General features: G+C 41.6%; 1 protein-coding gene across 1 annotated transcript in view; it reads left to right on the top strand.

Moving 5' to 3' along the window:
• The window catches only part of LOC126475074 (wolframin), a 54,526-nt gene that overhangs the window by 9,771 nt on the left and 17,831 nt on the right, over nt 1-26,924 (top strand). Inside the window, exons 5-7 of the mRNA XM_050102634.1 lie at nt 14,416-14,612; nt 18,221-19,452; nt 19,531-19,764. Coding sequence (XP_049958591.1) covers nt 14,416-14,612; nt 18,221-19,452; nt 19,531-19,764 — 1,663 coding nt within the window. The remainder of the gene's footprint in view (nt 1-14,415; nt 14,613-18,220; nt 19,453-19,530; nt 19,765-26,924) is intronic.

The following is a 26,924-nucleotide window of genomic DNA, read 5'->3' on the forward strand; positions in this document are numbered from 1 at the left end:
TTCAGTTATTTATCAGTTACCTAAATGCTAGATTTGTGATGGGTGCACACTCGATACTGAACATCATGGGAACTTTGGACAATCTGGGTCAGTGCAAGTATTTTGCAACAGTGGATTTGAAACTTTATCACCAGTTAAAACTAGTGCCAGAGGACCAGCCAAAAACCACATTTACTGTACCATAAGGGCATTACCAATATCAGTGGATGCCTTTTGGACTTAATGGCCACATTTCAGTAATTACTGAATGGATTGTTGAAGGGATTAAAACCACACTCGTGTTTGCTCTTTTTTTTTAAAAAATAAAAAAAATAAAAAAACGTAAGGATCTGAAGGTGTACATGCAGCAGCTGGAAGAAATGTTTTAAAAGATTGTTTTCAGCATGCTTAACATTAAATACTGAAAAGTGTAATATGGTATTGGCAGAAGCGAGCTATTTACGCCATGTAATTGTCCACAATGGCATGAAGACGGTTCTGGATGCAAGCAGTCTGTGATGCTTGCCACCACAAACTGCAAAGCAACTACAGTAATTTTTAGGGTTATGCAATAGGAAATTCATCAAAGGGTTTGCTGACATTGTCAGACTATTAACATATTTGTTACAGGGTGTGAAATTTCAGTGGACAGTTGAATCAGTCTGCATTTGAGGGATTGAAAAAGGCACTAACAACTAGCCCTGTAGCAATTTTTGGTATTGTAGTATCATCTTAAGACAGAGGAGGTGAAAGCCATGAAGAAAAGCAAGGAACAGAAGATAGTGCAAAGGACATACTTGTGCAGTCACTCATGTTGTGCCAGTGGGTAAAGTTTTACAAGGCATACAAAACAGCTTTGCCATAAAACATGTTATGGCTATATCATTATCCTAGTTCAGTGGAGTAATTATAATTTCTTAATATAGGTGGTTTATTTTACATTTGTTGCTATGGTTTCTTATAATGGGATTTATAGGTGGTATAGTGTATAATTTGGATAGGAATATGCTATGGTAACAGGAACCGTTTGATGCTGAACCATGTACATCCATCCATGAGAAGTGGATGGGAGAGTGAAACAAATTCCTTTCCTCGGGATGGTGCTACCTCTAAGGACAACAATCTGTGCCATTAAGCAATTGTGTGGTTAGTAATGGATTTGTAGGATTTATAGCACGTGGTGGATTTGCCAGAGGTTGTGTGGAGTAAAAAGAAACAGTGTTACCAGTTGTGTTTTGTTTTGTGTAGAAATGATGATTGTTTTGTTGGAAATAATTGTTAGGATGGGCATATAGTAACGTGAGACTCCCATAGCTGAAAGACATGTGAACAAAGAGTGTCTGCCCAACCAAGATGGTCTAGACTGCATGTGAAAAACAGTTCCTTGTAGTCAAAACAGATGCGACAGTGTCCGAAATGGTCTAATGCCACACACGAACTTCCAAATGCATTGGATTTACTCTGGAGATAATGATTGTGAAGTGTTAGAAACAAAGTTAATTGAAGGGAACTACAAGGCTAGAAATTACATGGTAGTGGGATATTAATTAATGTGATATTGTGGAGACTAAACTTCGTCTCGGAGCTACCATAATGAATCTCATGCAGCCCTCATTGTGTTTCCCAGAAAAACCATCAGACATATCTCCAATATGGAAAGTAAACTACTCAAGTAACTCCTTAAAACCAGACTGTCTCCATTTTATGGATGAACTGATAGCCACACAGAAAATTTGTATTACTGCTGAGCAAATGTCCCAGCATGTCTGGCAGTAAGACAGTGAGCAGTATTTTACTTGTATGATCATGAGTGTCTCAGTTTTTGGTACCACTGTGGTTTTCGACCTTGTTTCGTGTAGTCTGTCTACTGCAATCAGAAAGACACCCAAACTGTCAAGCACCCAGCATATCTGTTGCCAGTGAATTGGGCTAACACTATCAAATGACATTTAGCCTTAAGGAATAACCAATGAACCATGTGGTTTATGCTAAGATTTCAGAGTAAGATGAAGATGAAAAATATTGTTAAACCAATTTTTAAAGAATATGTTAAAATTTTTGTTTCCAGAAATGTACACAGGTCCAAATCTGGAAGCAGGATTTCTTCAAGTAAAAATGAGTGTTGCACCGTGACCCTGTTGGTTTTGATCAACTGTACTTGTGACACTCAGCAAAATGGCATTATACAGAGGGAAGGAGAATCATCCTGAAGTCCCAACACCATTTCACAAGGACATGTATTCAGAATCCAAGAGTGCTTCATCAGGAAGTTGGTGAAGTGGAAGAAGCTAACCAATGCCTCTGAATGGTGAAGATGGGCAGTATTGCAGCTCTGGCTAAGCTCCTTTAGGAGCTGACTTAACAAGAAGACCAGAACAAATTAAGTCATTGCTGCCCAGTGATGATCCCCAGCTGCTGCAGCTCATCGTCTCTTCTGAGGAGTGGATGCTGTGGTTGGAGAGTACTGGCCAACAGACACTCATAAATACACCACCAACACCACCCACCAACCCTGCAACCCGCCAAATCATACCCTCACTCTCAGATGCTCGTCGATGTTCTCTGTACGCGACTGTATTGATGTGTGTACATGCTGCCAACCACTGCTGGCTTTGAGGTGGGACTACTGCAGTGCCAAATGAAGTATCCAGTCATCCACCAAGGACATCATCTGCAGCAGATGCAGGCAACTGGCTGAGATGGGGATGTATGCAACTTTGCATCATTGGGTAAATGAAATGAAATGTCGTGTGACGAGGGCCTCCCGTAGACCCTTCGCCTGGTGCAAGTCTTTCGATTTGACGCCACTTCGGCGACTTGCCCGTCGAAGGGGATGAAATGATGATTATTAGGACAACACAACACCCAGTCCCTGAGCGGAGAAGATCTCCGACCCAGCCGGGAATTGAACCCGGGCCCTTTGGATTGACAGTCTGTCGCACTGACCACTCAGCTACCGGGGGCGGACGCATCATTGGGTATCCCTCTGGGTGATTACCCCCTGCTGGCAGTCACCTCTAGTGGGGCGCATGTTCGAGCCCATTCTGGGTCGTCACCAGGTCTGTTTGTCACAGTACATCAGTTCCTTAAGGCTTCCATCATTGCTGATCACTTGTCAGTGCAGGCATACACCTTTGTCATTAGTCGCACTGGATGTTACAGTTTGAATGTACACTGTGATCTCGACTTGGATGGGCTGCTGTGAGAGGCACATGAGACACTTGAGGGACAGCTTCATGGGCACCAGCATGTGCTCTGCTTGCTCCTGGGCTGGTTGTTGCTGATCCCAGTGCTCGGTGCCACCGACGTCGTTAAGGGGCAGCCATCTCTTGCCTGCTGTAATCTTGTCTGTATGTTAAAATAAATAGAACACTATTGTAAATTAGGCTGTTTTATTAATGGCTCACCAAGCACATCCAACCTTTACCATCTCTGTAACCCACATTCTGGCATGGAGGTGGCACCTTCACCTCATCTATGAACAGCAGAGTCCTCGACCCTGAGGTCAGCTCCTCACCTCAACAGTGCTCTTCGGGGATGATTTCTAGATCTTCTACTCCTCTTCTGAACTTATAGTGACAATGAGGCAACTACACCTGATTATCAAGGTACTGGAAGCTTGGGCCAGTTAAAGTAGTTTTAGGTTCTTACCAGAGAAGATTACTTGTCAGTTTCAATTGTGCTCCTTGAAGTTTTAACCAACCAGAGCTCACGATGTGAACAATTTAAATTTTAAGGACAGTGTGCGCTTTTTGGGCCTGCTATTTGGCAGACATTCTTTTCACAAAACACAGTTGAGAAAGTTTAGAGAACAGCATTTGCCATACGATATAGTCTGACGACGTTACTGCCACCAACATACAGCTTGCTTAAAGGCTGCAAAAACAAGGTATGATAAATCATAGTTTGTACAGAAGCATATAAACTTGTTTGGACCTCTCTCTCCATTTGCGAGTAGGACAGATTAGGCAACACCTAGCGGTGGTACAAGATATCCTCTGGCATGCACCATATGGTGGCTCGCGTAGTATGTGTGTATGTAGATGTACATGGTTGAAAAAGAAGAAAATTGTTTGCTCATGGCAGAACCCTTTTCAAAATCTATTTTCAACATTTCGATAATTGGCAGCCAGTCTCACTCCTCATACAAAAGAATATCAGTGTTGTATCATAAGCTCTAGCAAAATACTTACAAGGATGGCAGAGCACCAAAAGTGTTAAAGTTTCAATGGCTGTGGAAAAGAACACAGACTAATACAAGTAGGACGAACATCAACAATTTGATGCCACATTGACGTTGCTTTGGAAAGGACAACTGCAGAGTTGCAACACCTATGGCAGTTATTCAGTGTCAGTGGATACTCCAGTCAGTAGATACAATGTGCAGTTCAGGGAGCCACTGCACTCACATTACCATTTCAGGAAAACAAATCACAGCAGGCCATCAGCAGCAGCAGAAGGGGTCTTCTGAAAAATGTATTGAGTACTCGCAAAACCACCAAAATCTAACTTATCCAGGAATGGAAAGATGGTTCTTTGCAAACTAAACGAGGTCACCTGCATGTTAGTTTTACTATCTGATTAATAAAATTGTACTCTTTACAGGATTAATCTGCCTATCTGGCTGGGCAGCAGTCTCGAGCAAGGTTGTGCAGCAGCTGACACTGTCATTTGGGAGGATTGTGATTTAACTCTCAATCTGGCCAAATTATTTTTCGTGTTTTCCCTAAATCGATTAAGGTAAATACTAGGATGTTTCCTTTGAAAAGACAAGGCCAACTTCCTTTCCAGTCCTTCCCCTGTCCAAGCTTGTGATCAGTCTCTAATGACCCCATTATCGACACTCTCACATAGAAGTTGTGGGGGCTGGTGACCAAAGAAGTTAAGTTCCATAGTCCTCAGAGCCATTTGAACCATTTGAACAGATAAGTTGTAAATACGAAAGTTTCTTCATATAATATACAAGATAAAAAGTAATGGGATTTTTGCTTTTTGTAAAGAATCTTTACGAATAAATAAGCATGAAGTTTGTCCCCTTAAAAGTAATCACCCTCGGATATCACACACTTGTGCCAGTGCTTTTTCCAGTCTTTAAACACTTCTGGAACTCACTTTCCATTATGGTGTTCAACTCCATCAGCAATTCTGTTTTAATCTAATCAGTGGTGGCAAAACAACCTCCTTTCATGGTTATCTTCAGCCTCAGATGTAGAAAGAAGTCATAGGGACCATGTCTAGTGAATACGATGCCTGAGGCAACATAATTGTTTGTTTCTTGGCAAAAACTCGTGAACAAGCATTCAGGTGTGAGCTGAAGCATTATCGTGATGCAATTTCCAGGAGCGTTTGTCACAATTCTGGTTCCAGAATGATATTTTCCCTCTGCAGCGGAGTGTGCGCTGATATGAAACTTCCTGGCAGATTAAAATTGTGTGCCGGACCGAGACTCGAACTCGGGACCTTTGCCTTTCGCGGGTGAGTGCTCTACCAACTGAGCTACCCAAGCACGACTCACGCCCTGTCCTCGCAGCTTTACTTCTGCCAGTACCTTGTCTCCTTCCTTCCAAACTTTACAGAAGCTCTCCTGCAAACCTGCAAAGTAGAGCACTTGCCCGCAAAAGGCAAAGGTCCCGAGTTCGAGTCTCGGTCTGGCAAACAGTTTTAATCTGCCAGGAAGTTTCACAATTCTGGTTGTTTTCTTCAGATTGCTTCACACAAATGGTGCATAACTTCCATTTGTTATTCCTTACTGACCATACCACCATAAGGCAGGAATTCATAATGTCTAGCTCATTGTAATCGAAGAAAACAGTGAGAAGAACATTCACGTGTGATCGAACTTGCCAAATTTTTTTCAGTCTTGGCTCTTCAAGCACCTTCCATTGGGGCAATCAAGCCTTGGTTTCGACATCATACACATATGCCCAAGTTTCTTCACCTGTTATAACATTCTTCAGAAGTTCTGTATCATTGTCGACTTCAGTCAACATTTCATAAACGATGTCATTGGTGGTAGAAATTCAACAGTTTTGTTACAAACTTTGCTGCTACATGTTTCATCCGCAAAAATTGCTTGGCTTTAGCCAAAGGTATGCTGACATCATCAGCAAGCTCTCTGATAGTGATTCAACAATTTTCCAGAGCCATTTTCTTTACTTCTTTCACATTGTTGTCAATAATTGATGTACTAGGGCGTTGTCTTTAACGTCTTCTCAGCCTTCTTTGAAACATTCATATCTCTCATAAACTCTTGTCTTACTCATAGTAGATTTGCTGAAACCGACAGTCAACACTTGGAATGCAGTGCTGCACTTTATTTCATTTTTCAAGCAAAATCTAATGCAAATTCTTTCACCTACATCTATACTGTGCAAGCCACCATGAGGTGCAGTGCAGAGGGTACATCCCATTCTACCAGTTATTAGGTTTCTTCCTGTTCCATTCACATATGGAACGCGCGGAGAACGAGTGTTTGAATACCACTATGCATGCAGTAATTATTCTAAACCTATCCTCACGATCCCTGTGTGAGCAATACATAGGGGGTTCTAGTCTACCCCTAGTGTAATAATTTAAAGCCAGTTCTTGAAACTTTGTTAGTAGTCTTCCTTGGGATTTGGGAGTCATTTGTAAAGTTCTCAGAACATTTTTTTTTTTAATTTTTCAATGTAGTTTCCTTGTAGATTAATGCACTTGGTCCAATGATGTTCCAGTGCCTTGATCCCATCTCGAAAATGTGTTTCCTCCAGGCCTGCAAAAGAGTTGTCAACTCAGGCTATCAATTCTTCGTTTGAAGTGAATCTTCATCCACTAAGAAAATTTTTTTGGAAGAGATCGAAGCCTGACAGAGCCATATCAAGTGAATAAGGTGGGTGTGGCAACAATTCATACCTTAGTGCATGTAATTTTGCCATGGCGACGGCACATGTGTGCGGGTGCGCATTGTCTTGATGGAAGATGACTTTCTTCCTTGCTAACCTGGCCTTTTTCGCATATCTTTTGTTGCAGTTTGTCCAGGAGGTTAGCATAGTATTTTCTAGTAATGGTTTGCCCAGTGGGGAGATAGTCTACAAACAGAATCCCCTTCGCATCCCATAACACTGATGATGCCACTCTCTGGGGTATAGTAGTGCACCCAAGTTTCATCTGTGGTCACAAACTGGCACAAACAATCTTGTTCATTTCTCCTAAAACGGGCCAAACGTTGTTCCAATATGTCCATTCTCAAGCATTTTTGATCCAGCGTCAAGAGTCGTGGCACCCACCTTGCAGATAATTTTTTCATTTCTAATTCTTCAGTTAAAATTTGATATACCCTTTCAGATGACATTTGGCAAGTGTGAGCAATTTCATGCACTTTCAATCTGCGATCCTCCATGACCGTTTTATTCACCTTTGCAATGATTTCAGGAGCAGTGAAACATCTTGGCCGACCACTGCGTGGATCATCATCTAAGCTCTCCCGACCAAATTTAAATTCATTTGTCCACTTAGCAACAGTTGAATATTGAAGATCGGCATCCCCCAGTGTATCCTGGAAATAAGCATGAATGCCCTTTGCTTTCATATCTTTCTTTACGAAGTAATATATTTTCCTCACTAATCACTACATGGGAACAACAACAAAGCCCCATCACCACCACAGCTCTCTTCCAAGAGCACTGACATGGCACGTGTTTACAGGCAACAGTCCAATGAATATCACGTGAACAACTCGTTGCGCTAGCACTGACCTCTCATGGTGATTCCAAGAAATTTTCAAACAACTCTCGTAGTTTGTCTGCCCTCAAGAGTCTGCCACTTCAGTTCCTTCAGTGTCTCTGTGGCACTGTCATGGATTAAACAAACCGGTGACCATATTTGTATGACTTGGTGGATTACATTGATATCATAGTCGTACGAGGGCTGTTCAGAAAGTAACCTCCGGTTGATTTAAAAAAATACACCAAGTTAAATAAAAATATTTTAATATATACATCTTACAACTACATCTTTGCACTATTTTTCTACATAGTCTCCATAGCGATTGAGGCACTTATCGTATCTCTTCACAAGCTTTGAAATTCCTTCTGCATAAAAATCACCCGCTTGTGCCTGGAGCCAGTCTGTGACCGCATCTTTGAGCTCTTCGTCGTCATCAAACCGCTGTGACCCGAGCCATTTCTTCAAATGCATGAAGAGGTGATAATCACTTGGCTCCAGGTCTGGGCTGTAAGGTGGATGGTTGATAACGTCCCACTTGAAGGACTCAAGAAGGGCCGTTGTTCTGCGAGCAGAGTGAGGACGGGCGTTATCGTGCAAAAAAACGATACCGGAAGTCAGCATACCACGGCGTTTGTTCTGTATAGCCTGTCGTAACTTTTTTATTGTTTCACAGTACACGTCTTGATTAATGGTCGTACCACGTTCCATGAATTCAACCAACAACACCCCTTTGGCATCCCAAAACACCGTTGCCATCAGTTTTCTGGCAGAAAAATCTTGCGAGGCTTTTCTTGGTTTGGTAGGCGAATTTGAATGTGCCCACATCTTTGATTGTTCTTTTGTCTCAGGCTTCACGTACTTAATCCAGGTTTCGTCACTGGTCACGATTCTGTTTAACAATGGTTCTCCTTCGTCCTCATAACATGACAGAAAGTCTAATGCAGAGGCCATTCTTTGAGTTTTGTGGTGGTCCGTAAGAATTTTGGGCACCCATCGTGCACAGAACTTACAGTAACCCAATCTTGCTGTCACTATCTCGTACAAGAGAGTCTTAGAAATCTGTGGAAAACCAGTAGACAACTCCGACATTGAGAAACGTCGATTTTCACGAACTTTTGCATCAACTGTCTGAACGAGTTCGTCAGTCACCAATGATGGTCTACCACTCCTCTCTTCATCATGAACGTTTTCTCGTCCACTTTTAAATAAACGTACCCATTCACGGACAACTCCTTCACTCATAACTCTTGGTCCGTACACGATACAAAGCTCACGATGAATAGCTGCTGCAGAATATCCTTTGGCTGTAAAAAACCTTATGACAGCACGCACTTCACATTTGGCGGGGTTTTCTACTGCAGCACACATTTCAAACTGCCACAAAAACTAAACTAGCGCAGGTACGACGTTCACTCGACCACGGCTTGATGCCGACTGACCTGTTGAGTGCGTGAACCCACAGATGGCGTCGCTACTCCCCCCACAACCCGCACTGTGACCAATCGGAGGTTACTTTCTGAACTGCCCTCGTAGGATACTAAATTTTTTCGTTTTGTGAAGTGCACAGTTTTATATTTCTGCAGTTTAGAGCAAGTGGCCAATCCCTACACAGTAATGAAATCTTATCAAGATCTGGCGGAATATTTATGCAACTTCCCTCAGATAGTACTTCATTATAGATAACTGCATGATCTGCAGAAAGCCTGATTTTATTATCAGTATTGTCTGCAAGGTCATTAATATACTATATGAACAGCAAGGGTCCCAACACGTTTCCCTGGGGCACACCTGAAAGTACTTCCACATCATAACGATGACTCTCCATTCAAGACAACATGCTGTGTCCTCCCTACTAAAAACTCCTCAATCCAGTCACAAACTTCACATGATACCCCCATATGATCATATTTTTTGACAATAAGCATAGGTGCGGAACTGAGTCAAATGCTTTTCGGAAATCAGAAAAACTGCATCTACTTTGTTGACTTGATCCAAAACTTTCAGCATGCCATTTGAGAAAAGTGTGAGTTCGGTTTCACATGATCAACGTTTTTGAAAATCATTCTGGTTGGCATTGAGGAGGCTATTTTCAAGATGCCTCATTATATTTGAGCTAAGAACATGTTTTAAGATTCTTCAACAAATTGATGTCAAGGATGTTGGACGGTAGTTTTGTGGATCACTTCTGCTACATGTCTTGTAGACGGGTGTGACCTGTGATTTTTTTCAAGAACTGGGCACAGTTTTTTGTTCGAGGAATCTACGATAGATAATAGTGAGAAGAGGGTCTCAGCCACAAATTCTGTATAGAATCTTACAGGGACTTCATCCGGGCTTGTTTGGTTTTAATGACTTCAGCTGTTTCTCAACACCACTGACACTAATAACACATATCTCACTCATCTTTTGAGTGGTACGAGGATTAATTGCAGCAATTCTCCTGGGTTTTCCTTTGTAAAGGGACATTTGAAAATGGAGTAAAGCATTTCATTTTTTGCTTTGCTAACCTCAATTTCAGTTCTGTCTCAGTTGCTAGGGACTGGCCACCAACTTTGGTGCCACTAACAGCCTTTACATATGACCAGAATTTCTTTGGATTTTGTGAAATGTCATTTGACAATATTCTGGCATGGTAGTTATTGAAGGCACCACACATTGCTGTCTTGACAGCCAAACATGTTTCATTCAACATCTCTCTATCTGTAGCTCTACACTTTGTTTTACACCAACCGTGTGGTAACACGTTTCCTTAGTACTTTCTTTACATTGACTATACAATAGAGGTTCCCTCCCGGTACGAACTGTTCTGCTGGACACACGTCTATCCAGTGCATTGACAACTATTCTTTTAAAACTGAGCCTGAGTTCCTCTATATCCTCGTGACTGTTACTGAAAGTATTAAGTTTCTCATTGGTTTTTTTATCTAGTTTACTAACCATAGATATCTTTCTTCTTGTTTTAGTTGTCCTTTGCACTTTGGTAATCGTTGTTGCCATAGTTGCATCATCGTCACTAATATCAGTTTCGATGTGGACATCCTCAAAGAGCCAATATAGTTCCATAATGAGTGGGGTTCCTAGCTATCCGTTCTAGGTAGTTTTCAAAGAAGACATTTAGTAAAGTTCCACAAGATGTTTTATCACGCCCACTACTAACAAAATTATTTTATGCCCACACTGATACTGAGTCTTGCCCAAACAGTCTCACATGGAGCTTCAATTTCTATCTCAGCAGATTTGAGTTTCTTGTGTACTGCGACAATTACATGACCACCATTTCCCATTTGCCAGTCCTTTCGATATCCACTTAAATTTTCCCCAAAAATCTCACTGCTATTAATTTCAGTTTTCAACCAGCTTTCTGAACCTAGTCTTATGTGAGCTTCACCACTTTTCATGAGCCCTTCAAACTCTGGCACGTTGTTAAGAGTGCTTCAGCAACTTACCGTTATGATTTTAATACTGTCACCTGTAGGGGGCATTTCTTTCCAGTCAGATACCTAAGTAGCAGCCTCTGATGTGTAGTGCACACCTGAACTATTTAGGGGGGCACTACAATTATCAAACCTATTGTGCAAGTCCAGGAAGTTGCAGCCTAGCTTGTCACAGAACTTCTGAAATCTGTGGTTCAGTCCTTCCACATGACTCAGAACCAAAGGACCACGATCAGTTCCAGGGACAATGCTGCGGATTGTGAGCTTCGTTGAAACTCCATGCACAAGGATGGTCTTCACAACCTTCTCTGCCAGTCACTGGAATGAACCAAGAATGACTTAAGAGCTCAGACAATAGGCATCATTTGTTCCAACATGTGCCACATTCTGCAGTTGCTTGCACCCTGTTCCCTTAGTGGCTGCTGGAATAGCCTCTTCAACATGTTTAATGAGCCCCCCAGGCATACACAGTGAGTGCACCTAGTGTCCTTTCCTGTCCCTTGCTGCCATTTCCATAAGGTGTACCATTATTCGCCTTATGTTCGAACTGCCAACAATTAATGGACCCCTACCCTTTTGCATTTGCCTCGTCTTTACACTCGACATAATAGGTTTCCCCAAAATAGGTGAAGTGAGTCCCACTATCCTTGTCAACAGTAAAAATTCGCCGAGCGCACGAAGACACACACAAATTCTTTGACTGTAAACAATAAACTAAATATTAAAAACAGTTAAAATGGAAGCATACATTAGGAACATGTAGCAACAAGATAAAAAAAAATGAAAATTGGATGTGTAAAGCTTTGAAATTAAAAAATTCCTGTTACTTTTTTATCACACCTCATATGTACTTCATTCAGATTGTATTTAAAATAATTTTGCTGTTGATTGTTTGCAGCTATGCATACATCACTTCCTAGTTACTTATTATTATTAGTTTGCATGTTCATTGTCTTGAGTAAAAATAGACAAGAACGGGAAAGGACTTCTTGATAGATATTTGCATGACATTAATGTAGTGAAGCTGTTTATTTCTGTGTTGCTTAGACAAGGAACGATTATGTTTATTGGAGCACTCACTATAACGTACTGGATATCTGGATTTATTTTATGCTGTGAGTCAGATTGAAATTAAATGATTTCAGGTTTAAAGTCTTTTATGATTCCTTTAAATTATTTAGAATAAAATATCTTTCTTCCACATTTCATCACTTTCTCACTTTGTTCTTAGAAACAACTATTGCTGTTTTGGGGACATATCTCGGAGAACTATTTTAAAACCAGAGATATACCATTATGCTCACAACAGAAATGCTTATTTCCTTGTAGAGATTAAATTAATGAAATGTTCATAGCAAAACACATGTAGTAAACATCTTCTTGAACAGATCAGAAAATATATGAAAGTTGGTTATTATTGTTCAACTACAGATCACATTAATTTTGTTTATTAAAATCTAAAGAATAAATCAGAATTGCTACATATTTAAAAGCATTAAGGAAAGTAATTATATGTATGCTGACTGGTACAGTGGCCAGAATGTAAACTAGTAACAACATTGATATCAACATTACAGTCTTTTGAAGTTCATTTTGTTTTATTATTACTAATAGCAGTCGCAGATGATGTGGTATAGCTTCAGGCTTTTTCTTGCAGTGTCTCCTTATTCTACTTCTCCTTACCCTGCTTCTTGCCATAATGGCAATATTTAGGGTGAAATGAATTCTGTAATTCTCTTACGTCCCACCTTCAGTCTACTGCTTCAGTTGTTTTGGGACACTTTCTGCTAAATTATTCCGCATATTTTATTGTATCTTGTGCATTAAAAACAGGAGAATGTTTTGTTTTTCTCTGCAAATTTAATTACCATAAACCTTTATCTCACTGGCAATTTAAATATCTACCATGCAATCATTCCACCCGAAAATTAGTTACATGTTTGAACATAGAATCTTGTTGCAACAAATTTCTGAAGAAAGTAAAGTAAATACGTTATTTGAAGCATCAATCACAATGCTTTGATAGTCGTGGTTCTATTCAAATGAAATGCCTTTTTTGTGCTACAATTAGTGACCTAGATTATGGTGTTGGTTGTTGAGAGTATGATCTTCATGTTGTATCTGAACCATGACATCACTTAGCATTTCTCTCTTAATTTGTCACAAATAAGTTTCGGAACTGAAACATAGGTTTTTGAATTATTGATTTGTGACTCTGTTGATTAAGCAACAAAGTTTATAATTGCAAATAAACAATTTTTTTTTTTTTTTCTCAGCCTTCAGTTGCAAGGTAATTTTAATCGTTTACCTAGGTTTCGATTCCAGTAATGGAATCTTCTTCAGAACAAAAAATTAAATTATTTTGTGAGCCAAACACTGGCCATGTCACAGAGTAAAAATTAAAACATTAAAGACGCATAATCATAAAATTATGTCAGTCAAAATTAAAACCATTAAGGCGAATGTAGACGGAGCTACGCCGGCCAAAAATCAGGACGACACGTAAGCGGCTCGAAAACTAGGCGTTGTCTAGGCGTTGTCTAGTTGACAACGCCTAGTTTTCGAGCCGCTTACGTGTCGTCCTGATTTTTGGCCGGCGTAGCTCCGTCTACATTCGCCTTAATGGTTTTAATTTTGACTGACATAATTTTATGATTATGCGTCTTTAACGTTTTAATTTTTACTCTGTGACATGGCCAGTGTTTGGCTCACAAAATAATTTAATTTTTTGTTCTGAAGAAGATTCCATTACTGGAATCGAAACCTAGGTAAACGATTAAAATTACCTTGCAACTGAAGGCTGAGAAAAAAAAAAAAAATTGTTTATTTACTGTACATTTCACAGTTGCTGACACGCTGCAATATGTTAAAGATTTGTAAGTTTATAATTACATCATCAATTTCATATCGTCATGTGTGTATGGTGATGCAAAATTTAAAATTGTAGTTAAGCTTATAAGAAGGTCTAAGATGCAATAAAAACAGAGTATGACACCAAATTGAGAATGGTTTTGACTTGAAAGCAGAGATCTTCCTCTGTGTAAGAAAGTAGAAATAGCGCAGCAGTCTGCGGTTCTTGTGTCAGAAATTTTTATTTCCTTTTTATGTATTTTTTTCCACCTCTTAAATTAGAGTGCTTAATTTTTTACTTAAGTATTTTTGTCTTAACACAGTTGCCACTCTGAAATATTGTTACACACACGCAGTACATGATTTCTGATGGATAACTTAAATTATTGCTTTTTTCTAAATTGCAAAATTTTGCATATAGGTTATTAGTAATGTAAGAACTTTTTAGTCTTTCGGCAGGACAAGATTTCATTACATCTGACCAGCTTCAGAAAAAGATGACAAGAGTTAGTAAAGAAATGACAACTACAGAGGAAGATGGAGGAATTAGTATGCACTCTGAAAATCAGCAGAATGCGGATTTAGGAAATGGTATATTGGAAGCAGGAGCTTGTATGAATTCTGTTCCGCACGCAGAAGATAGAGGTTTGTAAATCAACTATGCTAATACATCTTCATAATTCGGTGCCTTGTAAGTTACATTTTTAAGTAAATATATGATATAAAATATACATACTAGCACAGTGCAAAGATATCTCCTCTGAATCTGTTGAAGGTGTCTTCTGGCAATAAATCCCAGTGATTTATGCGACACTGCAGTAATTAGGAGGAATATGTAAGCAGGTAGTTCTTTGATTTATCTTTTAAGGAGAACATGTTTTCTGCAATCTATGTATTATAATTCTGAGCAAGCAGTTCACTCTACACAACTCTGGAACTTATTTGAGTAGCTTCTCATTTTACATCATGAAGCTGTGTGGAGGATCAAGTTCCAAGCCTTCTTATTCCAGAAACTTTGTGGCTGTGACCAGGAAATGAGTATGGGATCCCTTTGTTAGTGTTTAGTAAGATGAATAGCAAAATCTGAGAAGTCTTGAGAAAATGTGGATTAAACTGAGAAGTTTATCAGTGATTAAAATTTTAATGTTTCTTATTTACTTTTTGCTGGATGTGACAGTCCACTAGAAAAAAAAAGATATATCAAAATTTTGATTACTTTTTAATGTTCTAAGCATTAGTTGCAGAAACCACAGTTAACTACATGATAAGATGTAAGAAATCTGGACTCTTAATGCATCTGTTCATTTCTTTTTTGTGTTGTTGAATAAATTCTAAATTTTCTTGTACATTCATCAGTGGTCATACATCTGGGTGGAAATACAGCCCACAACTGCTCCTCTTTCTTACCAGCCTCAAATTCTGTTAACACTTCAGAGACTGGTTGCTTCGAAGAACATCAGGGCTAGGAAACCAGCTATTCACGCTGTTATTTAAAGTGTTACTGGTGCATATGTAATTGTAATTCATGTATCTAAAAGAGTAATGTGTACTAACAAAAGACCAAGCTTAAGAATTATTTTTCATATTTACTTTAGTTCTTTGATACATTACAAATTTTAAAATGATGATGACAGAAAGTATACTCGTCCTCCCAAAGGAAAAAAAAAGTGCGAGGGGATTATTGACCAGTTTTTACCTTCTAAAATTTCTTGCCCACTCAACAAACGTTACATATTTGTAGCAGAATTACAGCAAGCATTGAAGCCTAACGAGTACACACATGAAATTATATCAATGCGATAATGTTGGCTAGCCATTTGTGACAGCAGCTGTTACATTTACCAGTGTTTCATTTGAAATAATTTTTTAAATTGACAACAGAAGGCAGTACCAGCCAAGGGATAGGTAGTGAGACACCTGTACATTGTTCTCATATGCAACGAGTCCAGTTTTTGAGCAATGGATGGCTCATGCATTGAGAAAATTGCAGCCCAACCTATACTCGGGCGTGTCTTTGTGACACAAAGTTTGGCCTGTGCTATGCTTGTGCTTCATCTGCAAAGTGTTAACTTAGGAAAAATCATTGGAAAAGACGTTTCAGAAATTGTGAATGCTATGAAAACAAATAATGTGTGGAGTTTACGTAAAGTGTGTTTACTTGGAGTAACAATTTGTGCAATTAGGTTGTTCTCTATATACTTATATCTGGCAGGTTGATAGACACGCAAACATGCACGCGGAATTCGGGCTTTCGCGGCCCATAGTTGCTTCGTCGGGGGGGGGGGGGGGGGGGAGGGAGGGGGGGATGTGGGATGTGGGTTTTGGGGGAGAGGGTGGGGAGTCGTTCCGGTCCTGGGAGCGGAGGGACTTGCCTCGGGGGGGGGGGGGGGGGGGGTGCCGCTCGCGCGCACGCCCATGTCCAGCCACACGTGCGCAGACGCAGGCAGACATTTGTGAAGGCAAAGAGATTTGGCATGGATGTCATTCGGGGCGGAGGTGCCGAGCCGGGGATGTTGTTTAAAGACAGGTGGGGTGTGAGCGGCGGCAACTTGAAACCCTCCCCACTCCACTAAGAGTGTCTTTCCGCCGTCCACCTAACCTTCGTAACCTCTTAGTTCATCCCTATGAAATCCCCAAACCACCTTCCCTACCCTCTGGCTCCTACCCTTGTAACCAACCCCGATGTAAAACCTGTCCCATGCACCCTCCCACCACCACCTACTCCAGTCCTGTAACCCGGAAGGTGTACACGATCAAAGGCAGAGCCACGTGTGAAAGCACCCATATGATTTACCAACTGACCTGCCTACACTGTGAAGCTTTCTGTGTAGGAATGACCAGCAACAAACTGTCCATTCGCATGAAAGGACACAGGCAGACAGTACTTGTTGGTAAAGAGGATCACCCTGTGGCTAAACATGCCTTGGTGCACGGCCAGCACATCTTGGCACAGTGTTACACCGTCCGGGTTATCTGGATACTTCCCACTAACACCAACCTGTCAGAACTCCGGAGATGGGAACTTGCCCTTCAGTACATCCTCTCTTCTCGTTATCCGCCAGGGCTCAACCTCCGCTAATTTCAAGTTGCCACCGCTCATACCTCACCTGTCTTTCAACATCTTTGCCTCTGTACTTCTGCCTCGACTGACATCTCTGCCGAATCTCTTTGCCTTTACAAATGTCGGCTTGTTTCTGTGTATGTGTGGTTGGATATGGGTGTGTGTGCGAGTGTATACCTGTCCTTTTTTCCCCCTAAGGTAAGTCTTTCTGCTCCCGGGATTGGAATGACTCCTTACCCTCTCCCTTAAAACCCACATCCTTTCGTCTTTCCCTCTCCTTCCCTCTTTCCTGATGAAGCAACCGTTGGTTGCGAAAGCTAGAATTTTGTGTGTATGTTTGTGGTTGTTTGTGTGTCTGTCGACCTGCCAGCACTTTCATTTGGTAAGTCACCTCATCTTTGTTTTTAGATATATTTTTCCTACGTGGAATGTTTCCCTCTATTATAACCATACTTATATTTTAAGATTCATGAAATTTGATATAGCAGTATTGCTTAAACATTGTTTACTATCATGAAGACATGTTCTCAGTACAGTGGTTTGTTCAGATCCATAATGCTCTTTGTTATCATGTAGTCTGTGTCTCGAATATTCTTAGACACTGCAGTATTGTGGTATTCCACTGAACTGTTCGACCTAACATGCTGTTTGATAAATTACATCTTGAAATAAAGTATCAAGTTTACTCAGCTTCAGATAAGCCTAGGTCCTCAATTTGTGTTGTGGGAGGTAACAGTGGTGAATTTAAAACATTTTTGGTGCATGTGAACATGGTTGTCAGCTGGGCTATTGCTGTGGTATAGATTCCATCCATGTTGTTTCCTTATAAAGTTTGTCATTAATTAAATAATATTATTACAACTAAGAACTCTTTCTCTTCCCCCCCCCCCCCTCCCCCTCCCCCTGTAGAATCCATATGTATGTACTAGCTACATAGACTTGTACTTTGGACTTATTGTTTGGAGGATAACGTGACTTAATCAAAACATCTCCTCCATGCCTTCCAGTGCACTGCAGGAAACCATGCTTTAATCACTGATATTCTTTCCACACTATAAATATTCAACATTTCATATTTCACTGAATAATTAATAATATATCAGTAACTGAATACAGATACTTGAAGAAATGTGATATTCTGTATAACACTGTTTGACTGGTTAAGTAACTAGTGAACTTATTTATGTTTCAGAATGGGCAACAGCAAGGGAGTACGATGGAGAGAAACTAACAGAAGACCACTTGGTTTCTGCTGCGGTGAACTATGTGCGTGGGGAGCTGCCAATTGTCCACCACGTTCTAACGCTTAGCAACCCAGTTGACCAAAATATTGAGGCTGCTAACTTTTTACGAAGAACACTTTTTCACCCACTCAACTCACTGCACAACTTTTACAGAAAGTTAGTAGAAACTCTCGCTAAGCGTGGTTCTCCGTTCATGTCTTCAATTTTTCCAGTAGTACTGTCGCAGTTCCAGACTTTGATTTTGCTTTTCATCTATACTGTTCTTGGTGTAGACAGTATTTTATTGTTTATTCCCATGGCTGCATATTATGTTTCTTTCTTTGTCATGGTCATCTCAACATTTCAAATGTTGCATAGGAAACGAGAGTTTCGCGATTTTCAGTCGTGGTCGAGATTATTTTTGAGCTACAGTGGGGGAAGCTTGAATGCAGAAGAAGCTGAGTATCAGTATTGCTGTAATAATCTTAAACCTTATGCTCACTTTTTCCTGGCACTAGTAATAAATCTGATGATTTATCCTGTAATTGCACCTCAGTGGACACCACAATCTGAGCTTACAATTCTTGCATTTTCATTGACACTACTTACATTGTACGCATTTATGAATCACGGCCAGTCTCTTGATTTACTAATGCTTTTTTCATTTGCTGTTAATGTTCTTGCTAAATATCCTTACGAAACTGATGCTGTGGTGAGACAGGGCTGGCGTTTTTTAGACATACGGGTTCCTACATTTGCATCATATATTGTTGGAAATGGAGTCGAATTCTGCTTGAATTGCCGTGCTGTGTTTTATCTCCTAATACCAGCAATATTTGTAAAGATAGCATCTCGCGATAAGTGGCGCGGAATATATAAGGCGTTAATACCCCACTGTGTGTCTCTTTCGTGGTGGCAAGTGGCGGTGATATCTTCGCAGGGTGCAACTTGGTACGGTCTTATCAGAAGTGCTCTGGCGTTAGTAGGCCTCGTATTAATCGTCCCCATAATGGGTATTGCAACAGTACTACTTCCAGTCCTTGCTGCAGGGAAATACTTGGCAGACTCGGCAATATTTATTCGTGTTGTTACTACGGCACTGCTTGCATCAGCACCTGTGGTCGCCACCTGGTATATTAACAAACAGCGAGCAAAGGGTGGTGTTCACCAACCGATGGAAAGATACTTCACTCGTTTACAAGTAAGAAAACTATCTCATTGTGAGGTTATTGATTCTGCTGATTCTGAGCTGATTATAACTTACTTAATGCATTTGCAGGTTGGATTAGGTATAGCCGCAGCTGTTTTTCTCCTGCTTCCATTGGTGCAGGAGATTGGTAGCAACCAACACCAACAAACTGAAGCACCTGATGCAGACACGAGTTTAACTTGGGAACAATATCAGAACTATTGCCACCAGCCAGCTTGGGAAGAGTCCTCTGTGACTGCTGTCCAGTTACGATGCATCCCTCTGGCGGGTGCCATTGTGACGTGGGATGGCTATGTTACGAAGGTGTGCTTGAGAAATTTTTATGAATGTATCATATGAAAATCAAATAATTTCATCAAGCAATTTTATTTATGCTATGGTGCTTCGTTTACCATAATAATTTGTGTTCTGGTTGTGAATAAGCTTATACAATAAGTGAGAGTAGATGTGCATTAGGAGGTATGCAGTGTGTGGTTTGCTTGTCAACAGGTGCTGTGCATTGTTGTGATTCATAGTTGCACAGTTTTTGGCTACACATTAAGTAGGGAACAGTTTATTATTGTAATTATTGATTATTGATCAATTTCTGAACCAACAGATGGGCTATGTTAAAATGTCCAATTTTTGCTGGTAGTTCTGTTACATTTCACAGATTCTCTCAAAAATCTTGCTCAACTTGTAGACTCCATGGGATACTTCACCTTTGTTGTTGAATTTTTATCTTGTCTCGTTTTCACTGGATTAATTTCTCTCTCTCTCTCTCTCTCTCTCTCTCTCTCTCTCTCTCTCTCTCTCTCTCTCTCTCTCTCATACATGCGTTTCTCAGCTTTCACGTCCTCCCCTTTTTCCACAGCCCTATTAGTCTGTTTACACCATTTAAAACCTAGATTTATTTTGACTGCTTTGATGCCATCATCCATATCATCGTGTCTTTCATGTACGTCACTCAAAATAATCTGTTTTTGAAAATATAAGTAACTAGATAGGTAAAAAAAAAAATAAATCTTTTCACAAAGTGGCAGCAGGAGCGCGCGCACACACACACACACACACACACACACACACACACACACACACACACACACACACGTTTTTACAGTTTGCAAGTTTTTGGAACTAGTGGCTCCTTCTTCTGGCAGAGGGGTTGAATAGGAAGGAGAAGGAGCGAAGGAAAAGGACCGGTGAATTTTAGAGTTTGGATAAGTTCCCCAGAACCCTGACATGAGAGACTTACTGGATGGAATGAGAAGTAAAGTCTGATTGCTGGGGATGACACCAGAACCTGAGAGCTTAGAGGTGGAAGATCGTGTAATATGCAAGACAGAGATTACTGCTAAAACATCATGCACAAGCTGATACGAGCAAAAAGCTAAGGGCATTGTGTGTGATGGAGGTGGGAGAGGGACGGTGAAAAATAGACAAGTCAGAAAATGAAAGTTGTAGGGAACTAGAAGGGAATAAAAAAAAAAGAGTAGTTATTGTGAAGAAATGCTGAGACTGAAGAAATTAACATAAATTAACGCCAAGTGGGTGGCGAGAACCAAGAATATGTTGTAGCACCAGTTCCCACTTGTGGAGCTCTGAGAAATTGGTCTGGGGGGAGAATACAGATGGCATGTGTGATGAAACAGTCATTGAAGTCACAACTGCCATGTTGTAGAGCATCCTCTGCAACAGGATATTGCAAGTTGCCAATATACGCCCTTAGCCTATGCCCATTCATCCTAATTGATAATTTGGTGGTACTCATGCCGATGTAGAAGACTGAACAGTGTTTACATAATAGCTGGTATGACGTGTCATTTCGCAGGTGGCTTTCCCTTTGATAGTATATGTTTTGCCTGTTACAGGGCTATTATAGATGGTGGTAGGAGGGTGTATAGGGAAAGTCTTGCAGCGGGCAAGTCTTGCAGCGGGCATGGTCACAGGCGTAGGAGCCACAGGGTAGGGAGATGGGTGCAGGAGCAGCGTAGTGCCTGACGAGGATACTGCAGAGATTGGGAGGGCGACGAAAAGCTATTCTAGGTGTGATGGGCAAAATCTCGGCCGCAGTAGATCTCGTGTCTGGGTATGATTCGGTTCTTGTCACCCACCTGGCATTAATTTATGCTAATTTCTTTGGTCTCAGCATTTCTTCATAGTAATTATTCCTTTCTTCACTCCCTTTCAGTTTTCTACATCTTTCATTTTCTGACCTGTCTATTTTGCGCTGTCCCCCTCCCACTTCTGTCACATACAATGCATTTAGCTTTTATGTCTTTCATGTATGTATATTTCTTGTATCAATTTTCTTCAAAATTAGTTACAGGTATTGATATTTTAGCCCCTGTAATTTTGCCCTCCAGTAAGTTCTTATGTCCTATATTATGTTCTGCTACCACGTCCCTTCTTCTGGCAAGAGATTTGTAAAGGTATCTTTCCTCACATACTCTTGTACCCCTTCCTTTAAAACTTTTATCTGTCTTTTTAATTTTTAACATTTTTCTGTTGCGAAGCAAATTATGTGCTTCCAGTTTCTTCTGCTTCAGTCATTCCATGGTATCCTGCTTTCCAGATGTACAACTTCAAAAAGATTTTACTGTGAATTTTATATCGATGCCAGGTACTATTAAGTTTTCCTTTGTGCCTGTAATGTCCCCATTCCCTTAGCCATTTATACAACTTTTGTGAAAAAGTAAGTCATTTTAGTATTATAAGAATTCTCCCCCCCCCCCCCCTCCCTCCCCCTCCCCACAGTGTCAGCTGGAGAGAGCACCATTCCCCCCATTCACCAGACTTTACCGTCTTCCAAAGAGGAAAGAAAATCCAAGAATACAGGACTCTTGACTGACTTGCATATCATGAGGCAAAGAAGAAATTTGAGTGTTTGCATCCTGTATGTTTGATGATGATGTTTGCTACAGCTATGACAATGACAATGTCATCCTCTCTAGTGACAGTACCTCATATTTGTGTCTCTTGTGTCAGGACTGCTCAACTATTGGTTGGAGGCCCTCTTCCAACTGTTTCCCCCCACGCCCACTTTGGGAACATTGATTCCCCACCAATTAGGGATATCAGTCCCCAACCTCTGGCTGCGAGGCAACACCCTCTTCCGGCATCTCTCAGCAGGAAAGAGTCCTTTGGGACATATCCTTTTCAGGATTCTGCTCTGCAACCAGATACTAGCCAGTGGGTTAAAGAGCCAGAGGTTGCTGGTCGTAGAACTTTGCATTCCATCTCTGTGCCTGAAACTAGGGCAGACAATCCTCATGAACACTGAAATTATACGAGAAGAGGGACAAAAATAAGACTTAAGAAATGTAGACCTGTTCAGACTCTGTACTTGAGGCAGAGTTCCTGATGGTCCCTGTGGCACTGGATGCCCACCACACAACCTGCTTTCAAATTGATAGCTGTTAATGCCCTATAGTCTCAACCGGTAGCTGCAGGGACACTGGGGCGTGACCTGCCTCCTTTGACTCTTCACGCCATTACAAGATAATGATCCTCCAGTGGAACTGGCTGAGCTATGATGTCTTTTATGTTTTTCCCCTGCTTCCTGCATTGCCCTCCAGGAAACTTGATTCCCAATGTCATAAACCCCTACCCTCTGGCTATCAGGGCTGTTTTAAGAATTGAGTTGACTGTGACAGAGCTTCAGGCAGTATTTGCACAGAAATTCTGGACAATGTTTACAGTGAACACGTGTCACTCGATACGTGAGGACATTGTTGGATTTCACTGCATGTAATGTGTGTGTGTGTGTGTGTGTGTGTGTGTGTGTGTGTGTGTGTGTGTGTGTGTGTGTGTGTGTCGATAGTGAAGATTCTTAGAACACATCAGCTGCACTGATTTCTCAGTCCCCCCCCCCCAACCTAACTAATTTTAGGTGACCACTTCAGTCCCACAACCCTTTGTGGGATGGAACTATGATCACTGGTCACAGCAAAGCTATCGGAGCTCTGCTCACAGAGCACAATCTTTGTCTCTTAAATACTGGTACTTCCACAAACTTCAGTGTGGCAAATGGATTTTTTTCGGCCATTGGTCTTTCTGTTTGCAGCCCTGGTGTTCTCCCCTTCATCCATTTGAGAGTCCACGATGACCAGTGTGACAGTGGTAATTTTTCGATTGTCCTGTCCCTCCCTCAGCATTGCGTACCAGGGTGTCCACCCAGATGGGCTCTCAACAATGCTGAGTGGGGCCTTTGCTGTCACCCGTAGCCCCCCCTTCCTGTGGAGGTATTGATGCAGGTGACCAGAGCACAACTGCAGCCATTCTGGGGTGGTCAGATACCTGCACTCTGACCACGTATGGATCGCCCTGTTGGTTCCTGAGCTGGAAGCTACCCAAGCGAGCCAAGGAGTATGTGCCCATCATGGGTGGGGCACGGCACCTCGAAGCAACAGTTTAACTGGCTAGTTAACAGTTGCCATTGCTGTAGCTACAGGGTGTTTCAAAAATGACCGGTATATTTGAAACGGCAATAAAAACTAAACGAGCAGCGATAGAAATACACCGTTTGTTGCAATATGCTTGGGACAACAGTACATTTTCAGGCAGACAAACTTTCGAAATTACAGTAGTTACAATTTTCAACAACAGATGGCGCTGCAGTCTGGGAAACTCTATAGTACGATATTTTCCACATATCCACCATGTGTAGCAATAATATGGCATAGTCTCTGAATGAAATTACCCGAAACCTTTGACAACGTGTCTGGCGGAATGGCTTCACATGCAAATGAGATGTACCTGCTTCAGCTGTTCAATTGTTTCTGGAGTCTGGCGGTACACCTGGTCTTTCAAGTGTCCCCACAGAAAGAAGTCACAGGGGTTCATGTCTGGCGAATAGGGAGGCCAATCCACGCCGCCTCCTGTATGTTTCGGATAGCCCAAAGCAATCACACGATCATCAAAATATTCATTCAGGAAATTAAAGACGTCAGCCGTGCGATGTGGCCGGGCACCATCTTGCATAAACCACGAGGTGTTCGCAGTGTCGTCTAAGGCAGTTTGTACCGCCACAAATTCACGAAGAATGTCCAGATAGCGTGATGCAGTAATCGTTTCGGATCTGAAAAATGGGCCAGTGATTCCTTTGGAAGAAATGGCGGCCCAGACCAGTACTTTTTGAGGATGCAGGGACGATGGGACTGCAACATGGGGCTTTTCGGTTCCCCATATGCGCCAGTTCTGTTTATTGACGAAGCCGTCCAGGTAAAAATAAGCTTCGTCTGTAAACCAAATGCTGCCCACATGCATATCGCCGTCATCAATCCTGTGCACTATATCGTTAGCGAATGTCTCTCGTGCAGCAATGGTAGCGGTGCTGAGGGGTTGCCGCGTTTGAATTTTGTATGGATAGAGGTGTAAACTCTGGCGCACGAGACGATACGTGGACGTTGGCGTCATTTGGACCGCAGCTGCAACACGGCAAACGGAAACCCGAGGCCGCTGTTGGATCACCTGCTGCACTAGCTGCGCGTTGCCCTCTGTGGTTGCCGTACGCGGTCGCCCTACCTTTCCAGCACGTTCATCCGTCACATTCCCAGTCCGTTGAAGTTTTTCAAACAGATCCTTTATTGTATCGCTTTTCGGTCCTTTGGTTACATTAAACCTCCGTTGAAAACTTCGTCTTGTTGCAACAACACTGTGTTCTAGGCGGTGGAATTTCAACACCAGAAAAATCCTCTGTTCTAAGGAATAAACCATGTTGTCTACAGCACACTTGCACGTTGTGAACAGCACACGCTTACAGCAGAAAGACGACGTACAGAATGGCGCACCCACAGACTGCGTTGTCTTCTACATCTTTCACATCACTTGCAGTGCCATCTGTTGTTGAAAATTGTAACTACTGTAATTTCGAAAGTTTGTCCGCCTGAAAATGTACTGTTGTCCCAAGCATATTGCAACAAACGGTGTATTTCTATCGCTGCTCGTTTAGTTTTTATTGCCGTTTCAAATATACCGGTCATTTTTGAAACACCCTGTAGATGGCGCCCATTGGAATGCAGTACTTCACCCAGTACTTGTCTGCACTTGGACTGAAGGAGGTCATTATTTTTTTATGGAAAACATTGAAGATAAATTGGGGTAGTAGAGTCTCTGGGGAAAATGAAAAATGGTTCTTTATTTTGTTGTTTAAGACCTTCCCGACATAGTAACTGCTTCATTGGTTCACGGGCATTGCATCGGGTAATGTTGTGGAAGCTGCACAGTATTTCGACGAGACAGCTGCTCGTCATCTCCAGGTGCTGACTGATGTGTTGCTGCAATAGCTCACCAATATATATGCTGACTTGCTAGAGAAGCACAGGCACCAAGGGTTAAGGCAATAATGTCATCTTAGACAAATCATAGAGCACGGGTACATCCAGTGTCTCCTGCCATACGAATGGGCCACAGGCTTCTCATTCGCGACGTGGGAAAAGTGGGCTGCAAATAGCAGCACAGCGTGTGTGCATTCAGAGTGTTGGCTCCCAGTTTAAGTGTGCAGACTTTGATTCTACGTCTGCGTTGACTCAGAGTTGTTAAACTGCGGCCGACGATGCCTTAGTACCACCATTGCTGGTTCCCGTGACCTGCTGAGTTGAAATCCTGTCTCTCTATTGATCAGGTCATTACTTACACGAATTTTGACTGCTTCTTTAATGATGAAATCCAAGTATGTGAAAGCGGATGAAAGGATCTTTGTCTCTCCATAGTTCATGCTGTGTCCCGTGTGAAGACAGTGTTCAGCCACGGCAGATTTTTCTGGCTGACCCAGTCTGGTGTGACGTCTTTGTTCAGCACATCTGTCCTTAACGGTGCGACACGTGTGGCCAATGTATGATATCTCACACTGGCACGGGATTTTATACATACCTGGTCTCCTTAGACCTAGATCGGCTTTAACATAACCCAGCATAGTTTGCACTTGCGCTATAGGGCAGAAGATGCATTTTATTTGATGTTTTTTGAACAGCCTACCAATCTTAAAGGACAGGCCGCCAACATACAGTAGAAAAACCATCCTCATGGAGTCCTCTGCTTCCTCTGGCTGTTCTTAAGGTTGAGTGCTTGCAGATTTAAATGTACTACGGATCTGTTTATCAGAGTACCTGTTTTGTACAAACATAGAGCGAAGATGGCTAAGCTCTACTGATAAGCTCCCTGCATCAGAGATAATTCAGGCCCTACGAATGAGAGTCTGCAACACACCACTGCATTGAGATGGTTGATGGCTGCTCGTAGATGTAGGTCAGTGTGAGTCAGTTTGCAATACACACTGTGACCCAAGGACCCATCTTCTTTTCTGCAGACCAAGACGGCAAGAAATGGGATCTTTCCATTTTTCTCCACTTCCGTGGTGAAGAAAATGCTGGGATGGAGGGAGTTAAGATGTTCCAGAAATGCAGGAACTGTTGCTGCTCCGTGTGGCCAAACAACAAAAGTGTCGTCCACATATGTCCAGAAACATTTAGCTTTCAACACCG

This window comes from Schistocerca serialis, chromosome 4, assembly GCF_023864345.2.
Source record: "Schistocerca serialis cubense isolate TAMUIC-IGC-003099 chromosome 4, iqSchSeri2.2, whole genome shotgun sequence".
Classification (NCBI taxonomy): domain Eukaryota; kingdom Metazoa; phylum Arthropoda; class Insecta; order Orthoptera; family Acrididae; genus Schistocerca; species Schistocerca serialis.